The sequence below is a fragment of the Petaurus breviceps genome, unplaced genomic scaffold (assembly GCF_028583685.1).
Source record: "Petaurus breviceps papuanus isolate PSGF00001 unplaced genomic scaffold, PetGlider_PUasm1.0 90638, whole genome shotgun sequence".
Taxonomy (NCBI): domain Eukaryota; kingdom Metazoa; phylum Chordata; class Mammalia; order Diprotodontia; family Petauridae; genus Petaurus; species Petaurus breviceps.
Window position 1 is genome coordinate 5007834 of NW_027187295.1, and position 18548 is coordinate 5026381.

At 37.6% G+C, this 18548-nt stretch overlaps 1 protein-coding gene and 1 long non-coding RNA gene across 2 annotated transcripts in view; one reads left to right on the forward strand and one right to left on the reverse strand.

Annotated features, from left to right (window-relative positions):
• The window catches only part of LOC138143314 (uncharacterized), a 358919-nt gene that overhangs the window by 102969 nt on the left and 237402 nt on the right, over window positions 1-18548 (reverse strand). The window lies entirely within an intron of this gene.
• The window catches only part of ITGAV (integrin subunit alpha V), a 116244-nt gene continuing 101193 nt past the window's right edge, over window positions 3498-18548 (forward strand). Inside the window, exon 1 of the mRNA XM_069064512.1 lies at window positions 3498-4333. Within this exon, the coding sequence (XP_068920613.1) occupies window positions 4101-4333 (233 nt within the window). The 5' untranslated portion in view covers window positions 3498-4100. The remainder of the gene's footprint in view (window positions 4334-18548) is intronic.

The following is an 18548-nucleotide window of genomic DNA, read 5'->3' on the forward strand; positions in this document are numbered from 1 at the left end:
GAAGTGGCCTTAGCAAAACCTATGATTGATTACTATATTGAGATAATCCATTTAACTAGTGAATAAGCTCTCTAGTATATTTTCCCAGCCTAAAATTGGAAAGTTCTTCTAATAGTGAAATAGAATAATGACTATCCAGCTAGCCACACAGGTGATATTCAAAATCAACATTATTAGGCCAGGTGCTGGGAATGTTTTTGTTGAGTTGTGTTTCAGTCTTCATGATCCCATTTGGGGTTTTCTTGGCAAAGATACTGGAGTGATTTGCAATGTCTTTCTCCAGCTCATTTCACCAGTGAGTAACTAAGGTAAATAGGGCGAAGTGACTTGCCCAGGGTCATACAGCTAGTAAGTGTCAGAGGCCAGATTTGAACTCAGGAAGATGAATTTTCCTGATTCCCAGCTTAGTGTTCTATCTACCGTGCAACCTGGTGCTGGGAATACAGAAATAAACAAACAAAAAACCCAATCCCTGACCTCAAGGGGCTTCTACACTATTGGGAAAAAACAACATGCATACACAAATAAATACAAAATCAAAGTAAATACAAGGCATTTGGAGGCATTAGTAAAGGCATCATGTAGAAAGCAGCTCTAGAGTTGAGTTTTGAAGGGAATCTATTATTCCACAAGGCAGGAGTGAGCAGGGATCCATTCCAGATATTTAGGGACAACCTGTACAAATTCACTGTAAAGGAAGATGGAATGTGGTATGTGAGGACAGCAAGTAGGTCAGTTTGACCAGATCACATACTGCAGAAAGGGTAGCGATGCATAGCAAGTCTGGAGAGGGGGGCTGGGGCCAGATTAGGAAGGTATCTAAATGCTAGAGAAGTGTAGGTTTTGTACTCAAAGCAATAAAGAACCACCAGCAGGTTTTGTTTTTTTTTGAGTAGAGGAATGGCAAGATACAACCTGTGTCTTGGGAATAATACTTTGGCAGCTGTATGGGAAAAGGATTACATTTTTTGGAGGTGAGTGAAATCATTAAGGATAAATAATAGCATAGATTTCATTCTAAGATAGTTTTTGCTTAGTGCAGTGCCTGGCCCATAGTAGGTGCTTAATTAATGTTTGTTGATTGATTGCTGATTAAATGGTAAGATTGGAAAGACTATAAAATTAAGTGAGGAATATAATGTAAACATATTGGCCCCTAACTAGTTCTAAATATTTATAACAGAACCTATTCCATGACATTTTTCCCCTCCCTCCATACAGACTCAAGAACTTATGAAGGACAAATATATATATTGAATGCTAGCTTTAAAATATCTGTCATCAAAAACCATTAAAAAAGATATGAATATTGTTAATATGAAAAGTTATACCTGTAGTCAATGCTGGACATTATCCTATGATCAGAAATGAAACCTTTTGTACTTGGAACAAATAGGAAAAACGGCATCAAAAAAGATTTACATACACAGTGTAATTTATGAAATTGTTCCTGAAAATCAGTTTTTGTACCAAAATATCTCATGGTAAAGAGTATCTCTGGCTTCCATCACCTTCTTTCTACTCATACCTACCAGCCTAGTTTACTCTCCTGTCTTCTTGCTTGAACTTTGTAAAAGCTTCATAATAATTGGTTTTCCTGCCTCCAGTGTCTTCCCTATCTGACTCCTTGTTATACAGACTGAAAGATGGTTTTCTAGAAGCATGGGTCTGACCATGTTATTTTCTTACTCAGTCAACTCTAGTGACCAGGATAAAATACAAACACCTCTGCTTGTCATTAGAAGCCCATCACAACATATATCCAATCTACCTTTCTGACTTAATTATGCTACCCCACTTTATGAACTTGATGGTCCATCTAAAGCTGGTGTTACCTCATACTCATCACTTCTTTTTGTACCTTTGCAGAAGGTACTATGCTTGGAATATACTCTCTGCCTTTTAGAGCCCTAATTTCCTTCAAAGCTCAGCCCAAGTGCCATATTCTACATGAAGTCTTTAATGATTTTTACCCCTACCTCCCTCCCCAAACGCCTTAGCTGTGCCCTGCAAAGACCTAGCTCTACTGAGCAGTGGAGTCACCAGTATATCACAGATATCCTATCTTGTAGTTAAGTTTATGAGTAAACTTTGGAAACTTCCTAGCTGTGTGACTTGGAGAAGTCACTTAGTCTCTGTTTGTCAGTGGAGAATGAAATGGCAAGCCACTAGAGTATCTTTGCCAAAAAAAAACCCCATGGAGAGAGGTCCACTGGGTCATAGAGTCCAAGATGACTGAAATGACTGAATGGCAAAAATAAAACAAAATAAAAAACTTTGGAAAAAGGAAAGGACATCAAGACTGAATTTTGGGAGTTGAGATGCTTTGGCCACATGTTTTTTCCCTACATGTATAACTCATAACCATGTATGCTCTAAATTCATGTCATTTCCTCCCCCACTCCACTACACAAACTCTGTGTGTATTTGTAGGAGAGTGCAGGTTGATTTTATGGGGAGGAGTGATTTGCCATTTGACCACTTTGGCTGAAGAATGTCTACATTAGGGGTGGGGAACCTGTGATCTCAAGTAAACATGTGGCCCTTTAGGTCCTCAAGTGCAGCCCTTTGACTGAATTCAGACTTCACTGAATTTGTTCACTTTAGTTCATAGAATATGTTCTGGGATTAACACCTACCACAATTCCTGGTACACATAAATTTAATACATTTTTGCTGATTGCTTAAAATGAAAGGAATGCTACATTTGAAAGTGCAGTAGGTGTAATAGTGGAAAGATCGCTGGCTCTGGAGTGAGAAGATCTGGGTTTAAATTCCACTCCCGGAACTTATTCTGTGTGACCTTGGACAAGTCACAAACACCCTGGGTCTGTTTTCTTCTTTTTAAATTGAGAGGATTGCATTAGGTAGTCTTTGAGGTTCCATCCAGGTTTGATTTATGATCCTATGACCTAGGCTTGAATAGTCATATTACCAGAATGATCTTGGGTAAGTTATAAGCTCTCTGCGTAAAATGTGCTAGGCTGTAGTCTCTCAAAGGTCTCTTTTAGCTCTATATCTTTGTTGTCAAACATTTAAAGTATGTTGATGATTATAAGGCTATGCTTATGAAAAACAATGTAAATAAATTAAATTGATATGATATAGCATTGGTAGGGAAGACAATTCCTTGTAATAAAGTCTAGGTTGTTAGTCACACCTTTACAACTGCAATCTTCTGTTTGTTTTTGCCAAGTTCTCCTTATTGTAAGTAAACTTCTCCAGATTTAACACTAAACATTTAAAATGGTCTTTTCTTGTGAGTTTCTTCTCATCACACCCTCTGGGTTCTCAGTGCAGAGAGGTGGATGAACATCCTCAGCTTTTAAACGCTAAGAGAAAAAATGTGTTCACTGGGGTCATCTTGTTTGCCACAACTCTGCTCTTCAGCACTCCCCCGCCCCCTTCCCAAAGCCCTCTCTGGTTGACCCTTTAAGGCTCAGAGTAAACAGCTGTTCTCTCCTATCCCGTTTCCAGTTCCTCCTTTGGCATCCGCGCAACAGACGAAGGCCGGGCGAATTTGGAGCGCCTCAGCCAAAGCTCGGCCGGGTTAGAGAACAGCCTGCCCTCGGCACGGAAGTTTGCAGGGCTTTTGCCACTCGGATGACTGCCTGCCTTCCCTCCCTCCTCCACTTCCTCCTTCTCCCCGACATCTCAACAACCCCCGAGCCATCGGCTCCTCCTCCTCTCCCTTCTCCGCCTACTCTTCCCAGCCGTGGTTGCACTAAGGCCGGGATGTCCCTCTGTTCCCAGGTCAGTGCTCTGCCAGCAGCAGAGAGTTAAGCACCCGGCTAAGAACTGGAAGGCCGAGGGAGACGGGATTAAGGGGGAGGGATTGTGGGAGGGAAAGAGGACGGGCGTGGAGGGCCAGCCAGAGCTCCAGCCCACGAAGCGATCCCAAGAGAAAATCGTCCCCTGCCGGGAGAGCCTCCCTCCCTCCTGGACATCACAGTCAGTTCTGCTCTCCTCCCTCCCTTCCGTGGCTGGGGCGGTAGGAAACTTCGTCTCCTATAACTTGCAGCAGGGGGGCGCGGAGCAGCTGCGACCGAGGAGGGGGTGGCTGGGAAGCTAAGACAGGCGCTGAGCACCGCACTTCAGAGATGGCCCCTTGGCTGGGGAAGAGGCGGCGGCGGCGGCTGCCGCTACTGCTTCTCCACCTCCGGCGCGGCTGCCTCCACCTCTTTCTCCCGGGCCTCCTGCTGCTACTGCTGCCGCCCCTGCCACCTCTCTGCAGAGCCTTCAACCTAGACGTGGAGAGTCCCGCCGAGTATTCTGGCCCGGAGGGAAGTTACTTCGGCTTTGCGGTGGATTTCTTCGCTCCAGACCCTTCCTCGTAAGTGGCCGCAATTTAGCTGGGAGTCTCTTCCTTCCTTTTTTCTTCCCTTTTTTCTGCGTACTCTGCCTAGGGTTCGGAGCAGGTCTACAAATGGTGTTCCGACTCTGGGGGGCTGAAGAGACCGTCCCCCACAAAGGGGGATGGGAGGTAAGGAGAGGTTAGGTCCCCTGGTCCTAGCTTTTACAATTGAAAAAAGTTAAAGTCCAACAAAGACTTTTTTAGTTCGGCTCACACTCCGCGCCCCTTTTTCTAGGTGTAGGGACTGGGGCTACTTTCACACTCAGTCCCCTCTTTTTCACTTCCCTGACACTCCAACCATCCCTTTCTTTTACTGTTTTCCCAGACCAGGGGTTCCGTGCGCTTTTCCCCTTCCTTTTTTGCTTGCCTAGAGTTCTTTTCTGGATTCTCTCCCACACTGTCAGAAGTCTAACAATAGCTACTTTGTTACCCCAAGTGTGTCATGCCTTATCTCCAGAACTTCCCGGCTTTTGCAGATTTGAGGTTGGGCAGATTTGAGGTTGAATACACAATTTGGAGTCACTGTTTTGAAAGAATGTGGGTACTTGTTGAATTTTCTCTTTCTGGGAATTTACTTCTGGGTTTATCTGAATTTATCTTCCTGGGTTTGAGAATTCAATTCTGTTTCAGCTGTTTTACATTATTCGTGACGTGAGATTTTAGGCGTTGTAACAGTTCTATCAGTATTTAATCAAAAACTTTCTTTTTCAAATGCTTACTGCTTGGTTAGGAAAACCTGCCCTGGATATTCGTCTTGAAGCACTGATTTTATAAGGACATACATTTTTTTCATCCTTTAAATCTTTAAATCCAATTTATGAAACAGAAAACTGTGTTTAAGATTCTTTCTGAAACTTTGATAATTACATCAGACATTTTTATGTCCATTCTTTGTTTTCTCTCCTAAGAGTATTGGTTTATACTATTCCAGTAGGAATACTCATATTGCGTTTTAGTTTGCAAGAGATATTTTAAATAGTAGACTTGAGGACAGGCCTATTTCATTATTATCCATTTGTGCCAGACTGGATGATAATTGTGCACATTTTACCATAGCCTAATCATTAAGGCTTTTTTTTTTCCCCTGTTGTCTATCATATTATTTAAAACAGAACAAAACACCTACTTCCCCAAGAGTCATTCCATTGAATGTAATTTATTTAACAAGAAATCTGTTCTTTTTAAAAAGAACACACACAAAAAAATGCTGCCACTTCTGCTTTATTCTGTTGTTTTATACCAGTACTAATTAATTTTGGGGGGGGAGGGAGGTTTGAGATACAGGTTACCTTTGCTAAGTGACACAAATAACTTGGACTGAATTGTGAAACATAGTTGTATTCTTTGTTTTTCCACTTTCTCTTTTGATTCAATATTAGTCATCTTTGTCTCTTATCACAGTTGATATCAAAACATTTTCATATTTATATCAATGATACAGTGTTTTATTGTTGTCTAGAGGCTCCTCTTAAATTGACTTTGTATAGAAATGACAAAAATTTTGAAAATACATAGCTATCTAATACTAAATTGAGAACACTCTAAGTTAGAACTTAGATTCTCCTATGGAGTGGAGTGTTTTGAAAATAATTATCTTCTTGATTTTCTGGCAGGTTCTGTAAGGTAGGTGGAAGGATAGGAGAGGTTTTATCAACCTTTTGGTTGTGAGCTTTTGAAAACCTTTATCCCCATTTGAAATCTGGTAATGTTGAGCTGTTGGCAACGATGACAATAAGATGTCCAGATACTTTGGCTGACTGTTGTTTGTTGAAGTATTCTGCTTGCCACATGGATTCAAGGATCTTTAAACCTCCTTTCCAACTTTAAAACTATGATCATATGATTCCACTAAAGATGTCTTCAACGGTGGGATGAATTTGAATTTTACATGTTTTTTTGCCAATTGACTTATGTCCAAAATTGGCATGTTGTGAAGATCAAATGAGAAAGAATATAAGAGTGCCTTGGGCCACTTGATAAACATTAGACACACACGAACACCCTCCCCCCCCCAGTTTTAAGAAAGAAAAAAATTGCTATAAAATAATATACTTCCAGAAATTGTAATAAAAATTATTTCTTAATTTACTATTCAAATAGTGAAACATTTTTTTCATTGAGTTAGCAGAGGGATGCTTTAGAGTGTGGTTAGTGCTTTTATAAATTTACTGAATAAATGAACAAAATCTTGGATAGTCTTAAAACTATTAACATGAAATAAAACACTCTAATGAGGGTGGGGATGGGAGATAGAGAATCCACGTATTCCCGAAGTCTTTTTGTCTCCAGAAAGAAAACAGACTGAATTAGTTAGGAAACTAAAAGGAAATCTAATTCTGACCCTGATGCTTGATACTCAATTTTAATCCAAGCTCTGCTGTTATCTATTTGTAATACCAGACAAGTCACAAAATTGCTCTCTGCAAGACTTTTGTATTTGGGGATGATACTAGTGATGATATTTTGTAAGATATAGTCATGGAAACTGAAAATATAAGTACTAATGTAAAAAATTTTGAGAGAACATAAAGGAAAAAAGTAAATTTTAAAACCTCATATAGCTCTAGGAAATAGATTCTGATGTAAAATTAAAGTTAATGAAAACAGTGATATAATTGAAAAAATCTTGATGAAAGAATTTGAAATTAAGTTGGCATATATTTAATTTTCTTCAAAATTCATGATTTGTGCTATTAGATTGGTAAATAGTGTCAAACTTGTCCAATGTCAAAAGAGATGTGGCCATATTCTTGGTGCTGAGATTTGTAAGGGCAAGTAATTCTATAATTTACCAAGTATATTCTTTGTGGGGATGGCTATGTGGTAGCAAGGGGTAGAAATCAAAAGTATTGTTTTTTTCTTATTCAAACCTTCCACTCAGTGCTGTAATAAAACTAATAAAACAGTTGATAGAATTATAAAATCATAGACTTTTAGAGCTGAAAGAAAATGAGAAAGGAATATCTATCCATATCTTTCTATGTATATCTATGTGCATATATTTAACTCAACAATGCTTAGTGTAGGATCTTGTACCTAGACAATGCTTAATTAATAGTTTTTTTTTTCTTTTTTGGAAGGGGGAAGGCTGGGCAATTGGGGTTGAGTGACTTGCCCAAAGTCACAGGGCTAGTAAGTGTTAAATGTCTGAGGCTGAATTTGAATTCAGGTCCTCCTGACTTCAGGGCTGGTGCCATATTCATTGCAGCACCTATCCGCCCCTCAATTAATAGTTCTTGATTGATTAATTTATTATTACATTATATAGTACCCCAGAGCAATTTTTTCTGTCTTCAAAATTTTTAAATTTTTTTCTAAACATGACCTCTAGCATGGCTATAGATAAGCAATCCTGAATACTTGACCACCTTGAAGAATTTGGAGTGTAAACTTGAGAAAAGTTCTCTTTGGGGCAATGGAAAGAACTTTTTGATACCTTCTAGAGCCCAAAGAGAAGAATTGTACTCTATATTTTTATGGGTTAGTGGCAAGTAAGGGAAAAGGATTATACAAGTATACTAAGTTTAATTCAGTTTGTGTCATGTTATTTTAGTAGTCAGACAGAAGAGTATATAGTACAAGTCAAATGTTCTTTGTATCTGTAAGTGGAAGGGTCTGTAGGGATCATTTAGTATAACTTCTTAATTTCACAGATTATGAAGCTATGATTGAAACTATGGTTTATTGAACAAGATCACAGGTAGTTAGTAGCAGAGCTGCTATTCAAAACTTAGGTTCTCTGATTCCATATGCAGTGTTCTCACCATACTGTGATTTTATTAAGCAGTGGTTGTTTGAGGTAGCTCAGTGGATAGAGGGCTGGGTCTGTCGTCAGAATATCTGAATTCAAGTTTAGCTGGGAGATACAGACTAGCTGTTTGACCCTGGGCAAGTCACATAAACTCAGGTTATCTAATCCACTGGAGAAGGAAATGTCAAACCATTCCATTATCTTTGCCAAGAAAACCTCATAATGGTTCATCAAGAATCGGACAGGACTGAACAACAACTGCTTGTTTACTTCATAGAGAGACCTTGGAAAGAGTAAAACTTGAAATCTTGACTCAGACATGTACTAACAGTGTGACCATGAGCCAGGCGCTAAACCATTTGGTGCCCCAGGCAACTCAAAAGACTGAAATTAACGAGGCATTGCCATTTGCATTAGGAGGAAGTTTCCTACAATATTAATTTATGAAATCAGGCTTTGCTCTATATCATGGCACAGTGGGCGTATAGTTTATTCACTAAGCTGTGATAAAAAGAGGACAGACGACCTTATCTAAAGCTGTCAATAATATCTGTTTCGTCAAAAGGTGACATTTCCTCTGAGATAAACTGCAACTTTTCTAGTCTTTAGGAAATTTTTATATGTTGCTTTTGTTTAAAAAAAAATCCATCACCTGTCAGCTAACTTTCTGATGAAGAAACTCTCCTTATTTAGCCAGACAAATCCTTGGACAGTACCTATTGTTTGGCACTTTCAGTCTTTATAGCTTAGTAGGGCCTACTAAAGCTTCTCTGCTGTTGGGAATAGTGTTCAAGAACCCAGGGTCACTTTCATACCCTGTAAGTATTGGGATGAGATTAATGACAAGAAATTGGTGGACAACATTTATTTTGTGAATTTTTGACTTGAAGCTGTTAAAAACAAGTCCTTGTTTATGGTTATTTACCCATAGTTCAGATCCACCTGTAATCAAATTATAAGGTGGGACAGGTATCATGGGTTCATTTTTGTATGATCCTATACTACAGGTTTAAAAATAAAGTTTGCTAGAACCAACTTGAGAATATAGGAAATTGTGTTTATTCTGGGAACATGGAAAGATTAAGTGTGACTTAGACAGTTCTCTGCATAAAGTTTTTGTGTATGTTATATACTTTGTAGGTTAGAGATCCTAACAATACATCACAACTAGAGTGAGAGGTAATAAAATGTTAGGTAAAATAAAAATGCTAGCAAAGTCCAGTTGCATTGGAATGTTTTCACACTCATAAAAGATACAACCAATGAAAGCAATCTGGAATCTTTCATGTTGTATTATAACCTGTTATATTTTTGATGGAAGGCATCTTTGTTGATGGTAAAGAAAGAAGTATCAGACCTTTACTGCTAGAGAGGAACCTTAGAGACCATCTAAGGTAATTCCTTTGTTTTATAGGGAGAGTGTCAGAGATATAAAATATTTTTTTGATTTTAAAAAATGCTTTCAATACTCTCCCCATCATAATAAAGGAGACAAACAAAACCATTAGCCTCGTGAAAATGTGTGCTTTGTTCTCCACTTATGATATACCTCTGCAGAGAAGCAGAAGGCATTTTTCATCATAAGCCCCCCGTACAATTATTATTTGTTATAGCATTGATTAGGGTGCTAATGTGTTTCTCACTGTAGGCACATAGGTGACCTCAGTGGATGTTACTGAGTTCAAATCCCACCTCAGACACTTAATAGCTATGAAACCCTGGGCAAATAATGTAATTTCTTTCAACCTCATTTTCCTCATCTGTAAAATGGGCTAACACCTACCTGACTGCTGTAAGGATCAAATGAGATAACATGTAAAGCACTTTGTAAACCTTAAAGCCTTATATAAGTGCTTTTATTAGTATTTTTTTTTTTTTACTTTACACTCTTAAAATTCAGTCTGCATTATTAACATTTTCTCCATTACTTTCTTACATCTGGGCAATCAAAACCATAAGTCAAGCCTTGATTTATGGCATTTGCAAATTTCTAAGGTATAAATGCCCACACAGAAAATTTAACAATCCTATTATTAGTTTCTTTTAGCCATTATATTATTATGATCATTATAGAAATTGTCATGAAAGTTTCTCTTTAAAGGTCACACATTCTCCTAGTGTGGAGCCAGGACTAGAAATCTGACTCTTTTGAGTTTCAGGCTAGTTCATTTACTATGCCATGTTGACTCTTATCTGATTATTATGATCTAATTTGTGGGAAATGTTTAAAGAAATCAAACCTTACATCTTTAAATCTTTAATTTCCTACAAAATCTATTGCTAAATATAATTTCATAGGGGTAGTCACACTGTTGGTTCCCTATATTTGGTACATGGTATATTCTAACTAGAGAACAAGGTTTACTTTGGCAATTTAGGCCCCTTAGTAAATTAAGTTTCTGTTCTAAAGTGGCCATCTTAGGTTGTATTTTTCCTATACATAATATTCATAAAACCTTGAAAGTCTATAAGGCTTAGAGATCTCTCTATTTATAATCAACTTGGAGTTGGAAAGGACCTTAGAGTTCCCATGGTATCTAATATAGGCATACCAGAGAGAATAAGAAATATGATGACTGAATTTTCTAGGCAGCTAGGTGGCTCAGTGGATAGAGCAGCAGGTCTGGAGTCAGAAAGACCTGAGTTCAGATTTCGCCTCTGATACTTCATAACTGTGTGATCTTGAACAACCTTGGATTGCCTCAGTTGCCTCAACTGTAAAATGGAGACAACATCTATTTTGTGGGTTTGTTGTGAAGATCAAATGAGATGTTTGTTAAAGCACTCAGTGCCTGGCACAAAGTTGGCACCATATAAATGCTACCTTCCCCAGATCTGAAAGTGTTGCCCAAGAGGGCCCTTGTGTAGCTCCCATAATGATTTAGACTCCTGTTAGTTTGCATTTTGAAGATATGGAGGTTGAAAGATTGTATGGATACATGTGTTTCTCTGCTATAAATAGGTCTGGTGTCAGATGTACGTCAGGAGAGATGGAGAGACTTGAGAGGAAAATCTTTGTTTAGATTTTCTATTATGTACTTGGTAATTGTTTTTTCTAGAATAAACACTTGTTTGACTTAAGTTTCAAAGAATAAATTTGTGAGCTTGTTTTCCATGTGACCAAGCAGCACTACACTTTAGATAAAATTTATGCTAATCTAAGTGTACTTCATTCAAACAGCTTTCAAATGCTCTTCTTGCTTTTTGTATGGGATATAGAAACATTAAGTTTGTTTAAAGTTATATTTTGCCTAAAATTCAGTGGTTCACTGAAGCATGAAATGGGTAATACATTTCCCTGCCTAAATCACCTGTAAAGACGGAAAATTCCAACATGGTATGTGTAGAGCTGGAAAGGACCACAGAGGCCATCTAGTCCAACCCTCCCTCATTTTACAGATGAGGAAACTGAGGCATAGAGAAATTAAACTACTTTCCAAAGGTCTCAGAGGTAAGATTTAAAGCCATATCCTTTGATTTCATTCTCTGTGCTCTTTCCATTATACCACATTGTCTTATATGTAAGTTTGTAAATAACCTTCATTTTAGTAAGGGTTTAAAGTAAATAATCCTATAACATGGAAATCTGACCTTTTTATTAATTTGGTGTTGTTAAAATCATGCTTTTTATTCCTTCTGTAACATGATGTGTGGAGAAATCTTGCATATTTATGACCATCCATAAAGCAAATATACTAAGATGGTTATCACTGACAAGTGCTACTGATTAAGGCCTAAAATTTATAGAGCAATTTAGATGAGAAGACAAAGTACAAGTATAATGTGTATCTATCTATCCCTTTAACAGATATTGTCCGTATATAGGTGTTTGCACATTGTCTACGTGATGTCCTGAGGGCAATGACTGTTTTAGCCTTCTTTGTACCCTCAGCACAGTGGCCTGGCACATAGTAAGTGCTTGATAAATGTTTGATTATTTTTACTGATTTTTTTTTTTTTTGTAGTTTGCAGTTTTTTGGTCCTCTACTAAAATCCTACTGTGATGTTTCACTGGCACAGAGATGTCCCTGGCTTCTAGAAGGGGATAACATCTGAATGTAATCTCTATCAGGCCATGCCAGTGTGTAAAGACTGCAAATACAGACCCTTTGACAAGCTGTGTGACTCTGTTGTCCAAGGACCAACCCAGTTAAATTGAGAGAGGTTTTCACCAGAAGATAGGCCACTAAGTGATGAAATTTTAAATCACATTAAGTCATAAAATGGTTTACTGAGTCCCAGAGGGATCTTAATCTGTGTTGGTACCTGAAGTATCCACATTGACAAGATTTCAGAGATCTTCAGTCATTTAATCCACAAACTATTATGAACACCTCTGTCAGATGCACTAGAAATAGAAAGACAAAAGTTCAGCAGTGTCTGCCCTCAAGGAACTTCAGTCTCACTTGGGGGAGAAAACATATACTAGATATAAAGAAATTTGGGGGTTTGGCTCTTAACAAGGGAAGGGATCAGAAAAAGTTCCATGTAGAAGGTAGTGCTTGAGCTCGTAGAAAACTACAGATTGTAAGAAATGGATTTAGGGAATGAGTATATTCTAAGTATGGAGGATAGCCAGGGAAAGGGAACAAGGTAAGATGGGTAAGAAGACCAGTTTGATTGGATCCTAGGGTGGGGGAATTAGAAAGTAAATAGGAGTCTCAGATTGCCTAACTTGACTTCTTAGCCTTTTCTTTGCATTCAGTTGTCTCTTCTTCTGGCATGTGTACATAATTATTCTGCCTTTTAAAGAGATGTTGGCCCTCTCTGGGTTTATTGGTTAATAGAGTCAACTAAATAACTCCTACATGCTTTATCTTGGATGTGCCATTACTGAATAATTTTGTTTATTTGCAGGGTTTAAAAAAAAAGGCAGTCATCATTGTTCAACATACTTCCTATACTTGGTAACAAGGTCACATTCCTAAAGGCTTTGCATTTAAAGAGGGATTTAGGGAAGGAACACTGAGTAGAAAGGCATCTTGTTAATTTTTTGTATCCTCTTCTCTCATTCTCCCTTCCCCTCTTTATTATCGGTTCCCATGGAGTGATCACAAGCAGTTTGGTGACTCAGTTTCCTTCTCTTCCTGAAAATTCCCCACATACTGTTACCAAGAATCCTGATGATGGTAGTAGTCATAAGGCAGGCATAGTAGAGAGTACGTAGTTATTAAAGGGAGGTAAGGATGGTTGGGAGGAAAGGGAGTGAATGAGGGGCTTCTGCCATTTTCACAGCCATTGGAAGCTATCTTTATTATACCTAACATCTACATGCCAAACTGCCACCATTGATTCTTGCGATAAACTTGATGGTTGATTATTTTATGCATTTTTTTGAAGTCCTGACTATTTACTTACTAATCTTGTTCTATATTGGCCTTTTGGGAAGACCATGAAAAGAAAGTCTCTTGCCTCAGCAACTTCCTATTACTTCAGAGGGTATTGATACTATTATTGGTCACACACACACACACACACACACACAAGTCAGAGATCAAGTTATGATGGAAGAAGCAGTACTAAATCTCAACCTTCTGACCCTTAATCCTATTTTCTTTTCTCTGAACAATGCTACATTTGCATACTTTTTATTTAAACTTTTGTTGTTATGCCAATTCATAGGCCTTAAGTCACTCCAATTTAACTAGTTAGGGACATTCATTGGGACATTCTGAGGAGTGGATCTTATACCCATATTCCATAAAATAAATTTGTGTTTGATTTTCAACAAACACAGCTTTTGGTAGTCTGTTTTGCTTTTTCATTTCTCATTTCCCTTATACATCACTATTGTCCAAAGATCATTCATTCATTTGTTCGTTGGTTCGTTCATTCATTCAACACTTTTAGTGAGTATCCACTTTTGTGCTGGGCACTTTGATGGCTACTGTTTCTTTGTCTTCCTCATTTAGCTTTGCATAGACATTTCCTTTTCCCTTTCAGTCCTTTTTTCTTTTCTGCTGTCTTCAGTTCTTGGACACATGTCAGTTATTTCATTTTCCCATCCATTCTTTCTCTTCTTGGCTTGTTGTAAAGCCTGTAAAAAAATCATTTCATGAATCCTAAATGAAAATGACTTGTCAAAACGTCTGGTTGGCTTTTGGGGCCAATGAACACTCTTCCTCAATGTTTTACCACTTAGCTTTTGGAAATCAATAATGTTCCAACATTTTAAAAAGTCATTCTATTTTTAGCTAGGTTCCATCATTTCCTGTGTCAGCTAAATAGAGCATGAGGCTTTGCATAAAGGACTTTGGGAAAATATTAATGAAGATTCATATTTGTAGTCTAATTATCATAATTTCATGCTTGTAATATGTATTTTGGATGCTAAAAAATAACAATAATGCCCTAACCTCACATGTATCTAGTTCATGTGTTCAGAACAGTTTTGTTTTCGTTTGAATAATATCCTCTTTTGAGGATTATTATCCTCTTTCTTCATTGTCTTTGATGAACTCTTCGTTCATAATAATTATTCTTTTCCTGTTGCTTTTCTCTCAATATGTTAGTAGCAAATAAAAAAGGTATATAAAGCCAATATTAAAGAAACTCATTAAAGATGCTTTGTATAAATCCAGTCACCTGAGTATTATTTAGATGCTAGAAAAATTTTATGTTTAGCAATTGATATTTTTGCTTCTCGATTGCATATTTAAGCAATAAAAGTATGGATTTCTTTAAATATAACTGTTTGAGGGTTCCCTGGAACTGTCATGTAAACAAAGGTAGAAATTTCTACCTTTTTTAAAAATTTTGTTGATTATTTCTGCTGTGCAGGCCATAAATTATGTTTTTACATAAATTTTTTTTACTGATTCCTCTCTTGATGAAACATTACAACTATTTACACTGGACATTATTTACTTTGTTAAGAAGGACTAGAAGGCACACATCTGGATGCAGATTTTTCTTTTTCTACCTTATGAAAACCTCTAAAAATCATTACTTACTATGATAAAACTAAGCATATGTGTGGTTTATGTTAGATCTATGTAGATATAACTGTAAATATCCTCTTCACTAATGCAAGAATGATCTAATTTTTTCTTAAAATTATTTAGCCCTAACAAGTTAGTTAAAAATAGCTTTTTCTACTCTTAAAAGTATATATTTAACAATTATTTTAGACTTAGTGTGGCAGTTTTAAGATTATTATGGCCAAATTTTTTATCTCTTAGATGGGAAAAAGATTTATTTAAATTATGACTCTTAATTACTCATTAATTAATTACTCATGCTTCAAGCAGAACACTAGCAATTGGGGAAATCAATCAGTAAAACAACAAGCATTTATAATGTGTCAGGAATTATCTTAGCACTGGGGAAACAAAGCAAGAACAAAATAGTTTTTCTCCTCAAAGATCTTACATTCTTTTTGAAGGAAACAGCATATAAGTACACAAAAGTAATTGGGAGGGGCAGTACTACCTGAGAGGGGGGATCAGGATAGGTTTCATGTAGAAGAAGGTGATGGTTGACCTGTGCTTTGAAGGGAGTGAGGGATTCCAACAGCAGGGGGTTGAGAGGAGGAGAGGAGAGGAGGGGAGGGAGACAGACAGCTTGTTCAGATAAATGGAGAAGGAAGGTAGAATGGTATGCACTAGAACAGCAAATAGACTAGTTGAGCTGAACCATGGTGGATGTGAAGGAATGATCACTAATACACCTGGGAAAGTTAGTTGAATCCAGATTGTGAAGAGCTTTAAATGCCAAAGAAAACACTTTAATTTGACCCTAGAGACAGTTAGGAGGCCCTGGAGCTATTTTAGAGCAGGAGAATTCATGATCAGAGTGGTATTTTAGGAATATCACATTGACAGCTGTGTGGAGGATGGATCAGAGTGGGGAGAGAGTAGAAGGAGACCAGTTAGGTTGATATCAACCAGATAGGTTGATAGTCTAGGCAAGAGGTGATGAGAGCCTAAACTAGGATGAGCATCATGTGAATGAAGTATAGAGAAAATGCTGGGTTTGGAGTCAGAGGATTATATTCAGTTTCCTTGTCTGCTGCTTCCTGTATGACCTTGGACAGGTCACAGCCTTCTTTGGCCTCTGTTTCCTCCTCTTTAAAAAGAAAGATCTGGCCCAGATGACCTCTAACTTCCTTCTTGGGTGATCCAGTGACCTTCATCCTATCTGGGATGTGGGAAATGTTAACACTGTGTGGAACTGTTTCCAAGGTTAGTTTCAGGCACAGTTGTTTAAGAAATCTTTTATGTAAATTGTGCCAGATCATTCATTTTGAGATTATAGATTTAGAGCTAGAGAGAGACTAAGAATCATAGTGACTAAACCCCTCATTTTTAGAGGTTCCAGATTTCCAGAGAGGTTAAGTGATTTTTCCAACATCACAAATCTTTCCATTAGAAAAGAAAGATAGAGCATTTATTAAGTACCTACTGCGCATTAGGTGTGTTAGGCGGAGTGCTAGGAAGCACATACAAGGGAGCAAGATAGTTCCTATCCTCAAGAAATTTACATTCTTTTTTTTTTCCTGGAGGCAATTTATCAATTCTAATGGAATCTACAACTTCTGGACAGCTTTCTTGTATTTTTTTTTTTTTTGCATTATGATGTTCTGTTTTTTTGATGTTCTTTTTTGAGACCTTTATCTTAAGTTGTTTATGTGAATCTTGTCTTTGAAATCAATGTTTTGCTTTTATAAAGATCAGGTTTTTTTTAAGATTATTGTTTTTCCCTTTTCTTCTTCCAGATCATCTTTCAACTTTTTCATATTTGCATTCCAATGAATTGTTAACTGCTTTGTTTCTTTGATGAGATTTGCTCTTGGGGATTCAAGTTTTTTTTTATATTTTGTTGATTATTTCTGCTGTGCAGGCCGTAAATTATGTTTTCACAATTCTGATTCCTCTCTTGATGAAGCATTTGGGAGCTTCTTGCTGTGGTTTGTGATTCCCTTTTGAGAATCCATAAAGTCCTCTCTTTGATCAGGTATTGATTAATTTTCCTTTGTCTTGAAATATTTATTTAGCATTATCTATTGTTGGGTGATTTGGGAGCCATATTCCCTTCTGTTTTTAAAATCTTAGCTGTTGATTTATCTGCATGTGTTCAAGGTTTTTAATTGACATTTCGTTGCTATCTTTGATAATTTCAGAGTTTTTTCCTTTTATTCTCCTATCACTTATTTCCTGACTTCTTCCCCGTTGAGGGCAGTTTTCTGGAGTACTGGACCTTAAAAGTGCCTTAGCCTCCTCCTTTCTTAGGCATGTCACTTTTCACTGGGTTCAGTTTCTTTTTCAAGTGGTAGGGCAGGACTGGTGTCAGCTGTATGTAGTCCTATCTCTTTCCGACCAGGTGGAGCTCTACACCTACTGGCACCCTGTCTCTGTTCCTTCTGTTTTTTAGTTTTGTGACTGAGCACTGCTGTGGTGTAATACTCTGCTAAATTGTAGTCCTGAGTAGGGCAAGTTTCCCACTTACTTCTACCTTTGCTTCTGTGCATTGAGTGAGAGTAAAAGAAGAGAGACAGAACTGGGTTCTGTTAAGGGAAGTGTTGCCCCCAGAGCCTGGGGGATGTAGAGGGAGAGGGAGCTAGGCGAGCACTTTAGGGACTAGCCTTCTTTGTTGTTACTACTCCTGATTGTTACATCCTTAGGATTCCTGGGGGCTTGGACCATGTACAGCTGCAGCAGTTTTATCTATTGTGTATAATTCTTATTTTGGAAAGATTTTAGAAATCCTGTGGCCTCTCAGTACATCTTATTGGTTGTGCCCTGGAAGTAGAAGTTTACATTCTAATGGGAGAAGACAACACATAAAGGAGAATTGGAAAAGGGGAATAGTGACAATAGGTAAGGTCTTATGAAGATGGCCAGGGAGTGGCATGGAAGATTGGATTTAGGCAAAATAAAGAGAAATTGCCTATTAGAGTCTGAGGTTGCATTGGTGGGAGGAGAGGAGAGGGGAGTGATGTCAAATATAGACACCCTGATGAGGAGATGGTGGGGAAGTGACCAAGATGGAGGCCTGGTTCTGGGAAAGAAAAGGGGAATGTTCATCTATTACTATGCCATGTTTCTCTGGATCCCCAACATTTATATCTCGATGAGAAAGTTTTGAAGTCTCAAACTCTAAATATGCTTGCATAAAACTTAAAAACCATGCTGGGGTTTGGTTAGTGGCTTTGCCTTTGTTTTCTATTTTTGTCCATTTTAAGATGAGTAGGAATTTGAGTGTAGGAGGTAAATTCAAACTCAGAAGACTTCCAGTAACCTAATGATTCATGCAACTAGCTATTAAGCATTCTAAATCAGTTTTTGACAAATTCTGCCCACAATGGATACATTTAAAAGAGATGAATATAAAACAGAATTGGGTTGTTTCTGGTTTTAGATCTCTATCTCTCTCTCCCTTTCTTTCTTTCTTTTCTTTCTTTCTTTCTTTCTTTCTTTCTTTCTTTCTTTCTTTCTTTCTTTC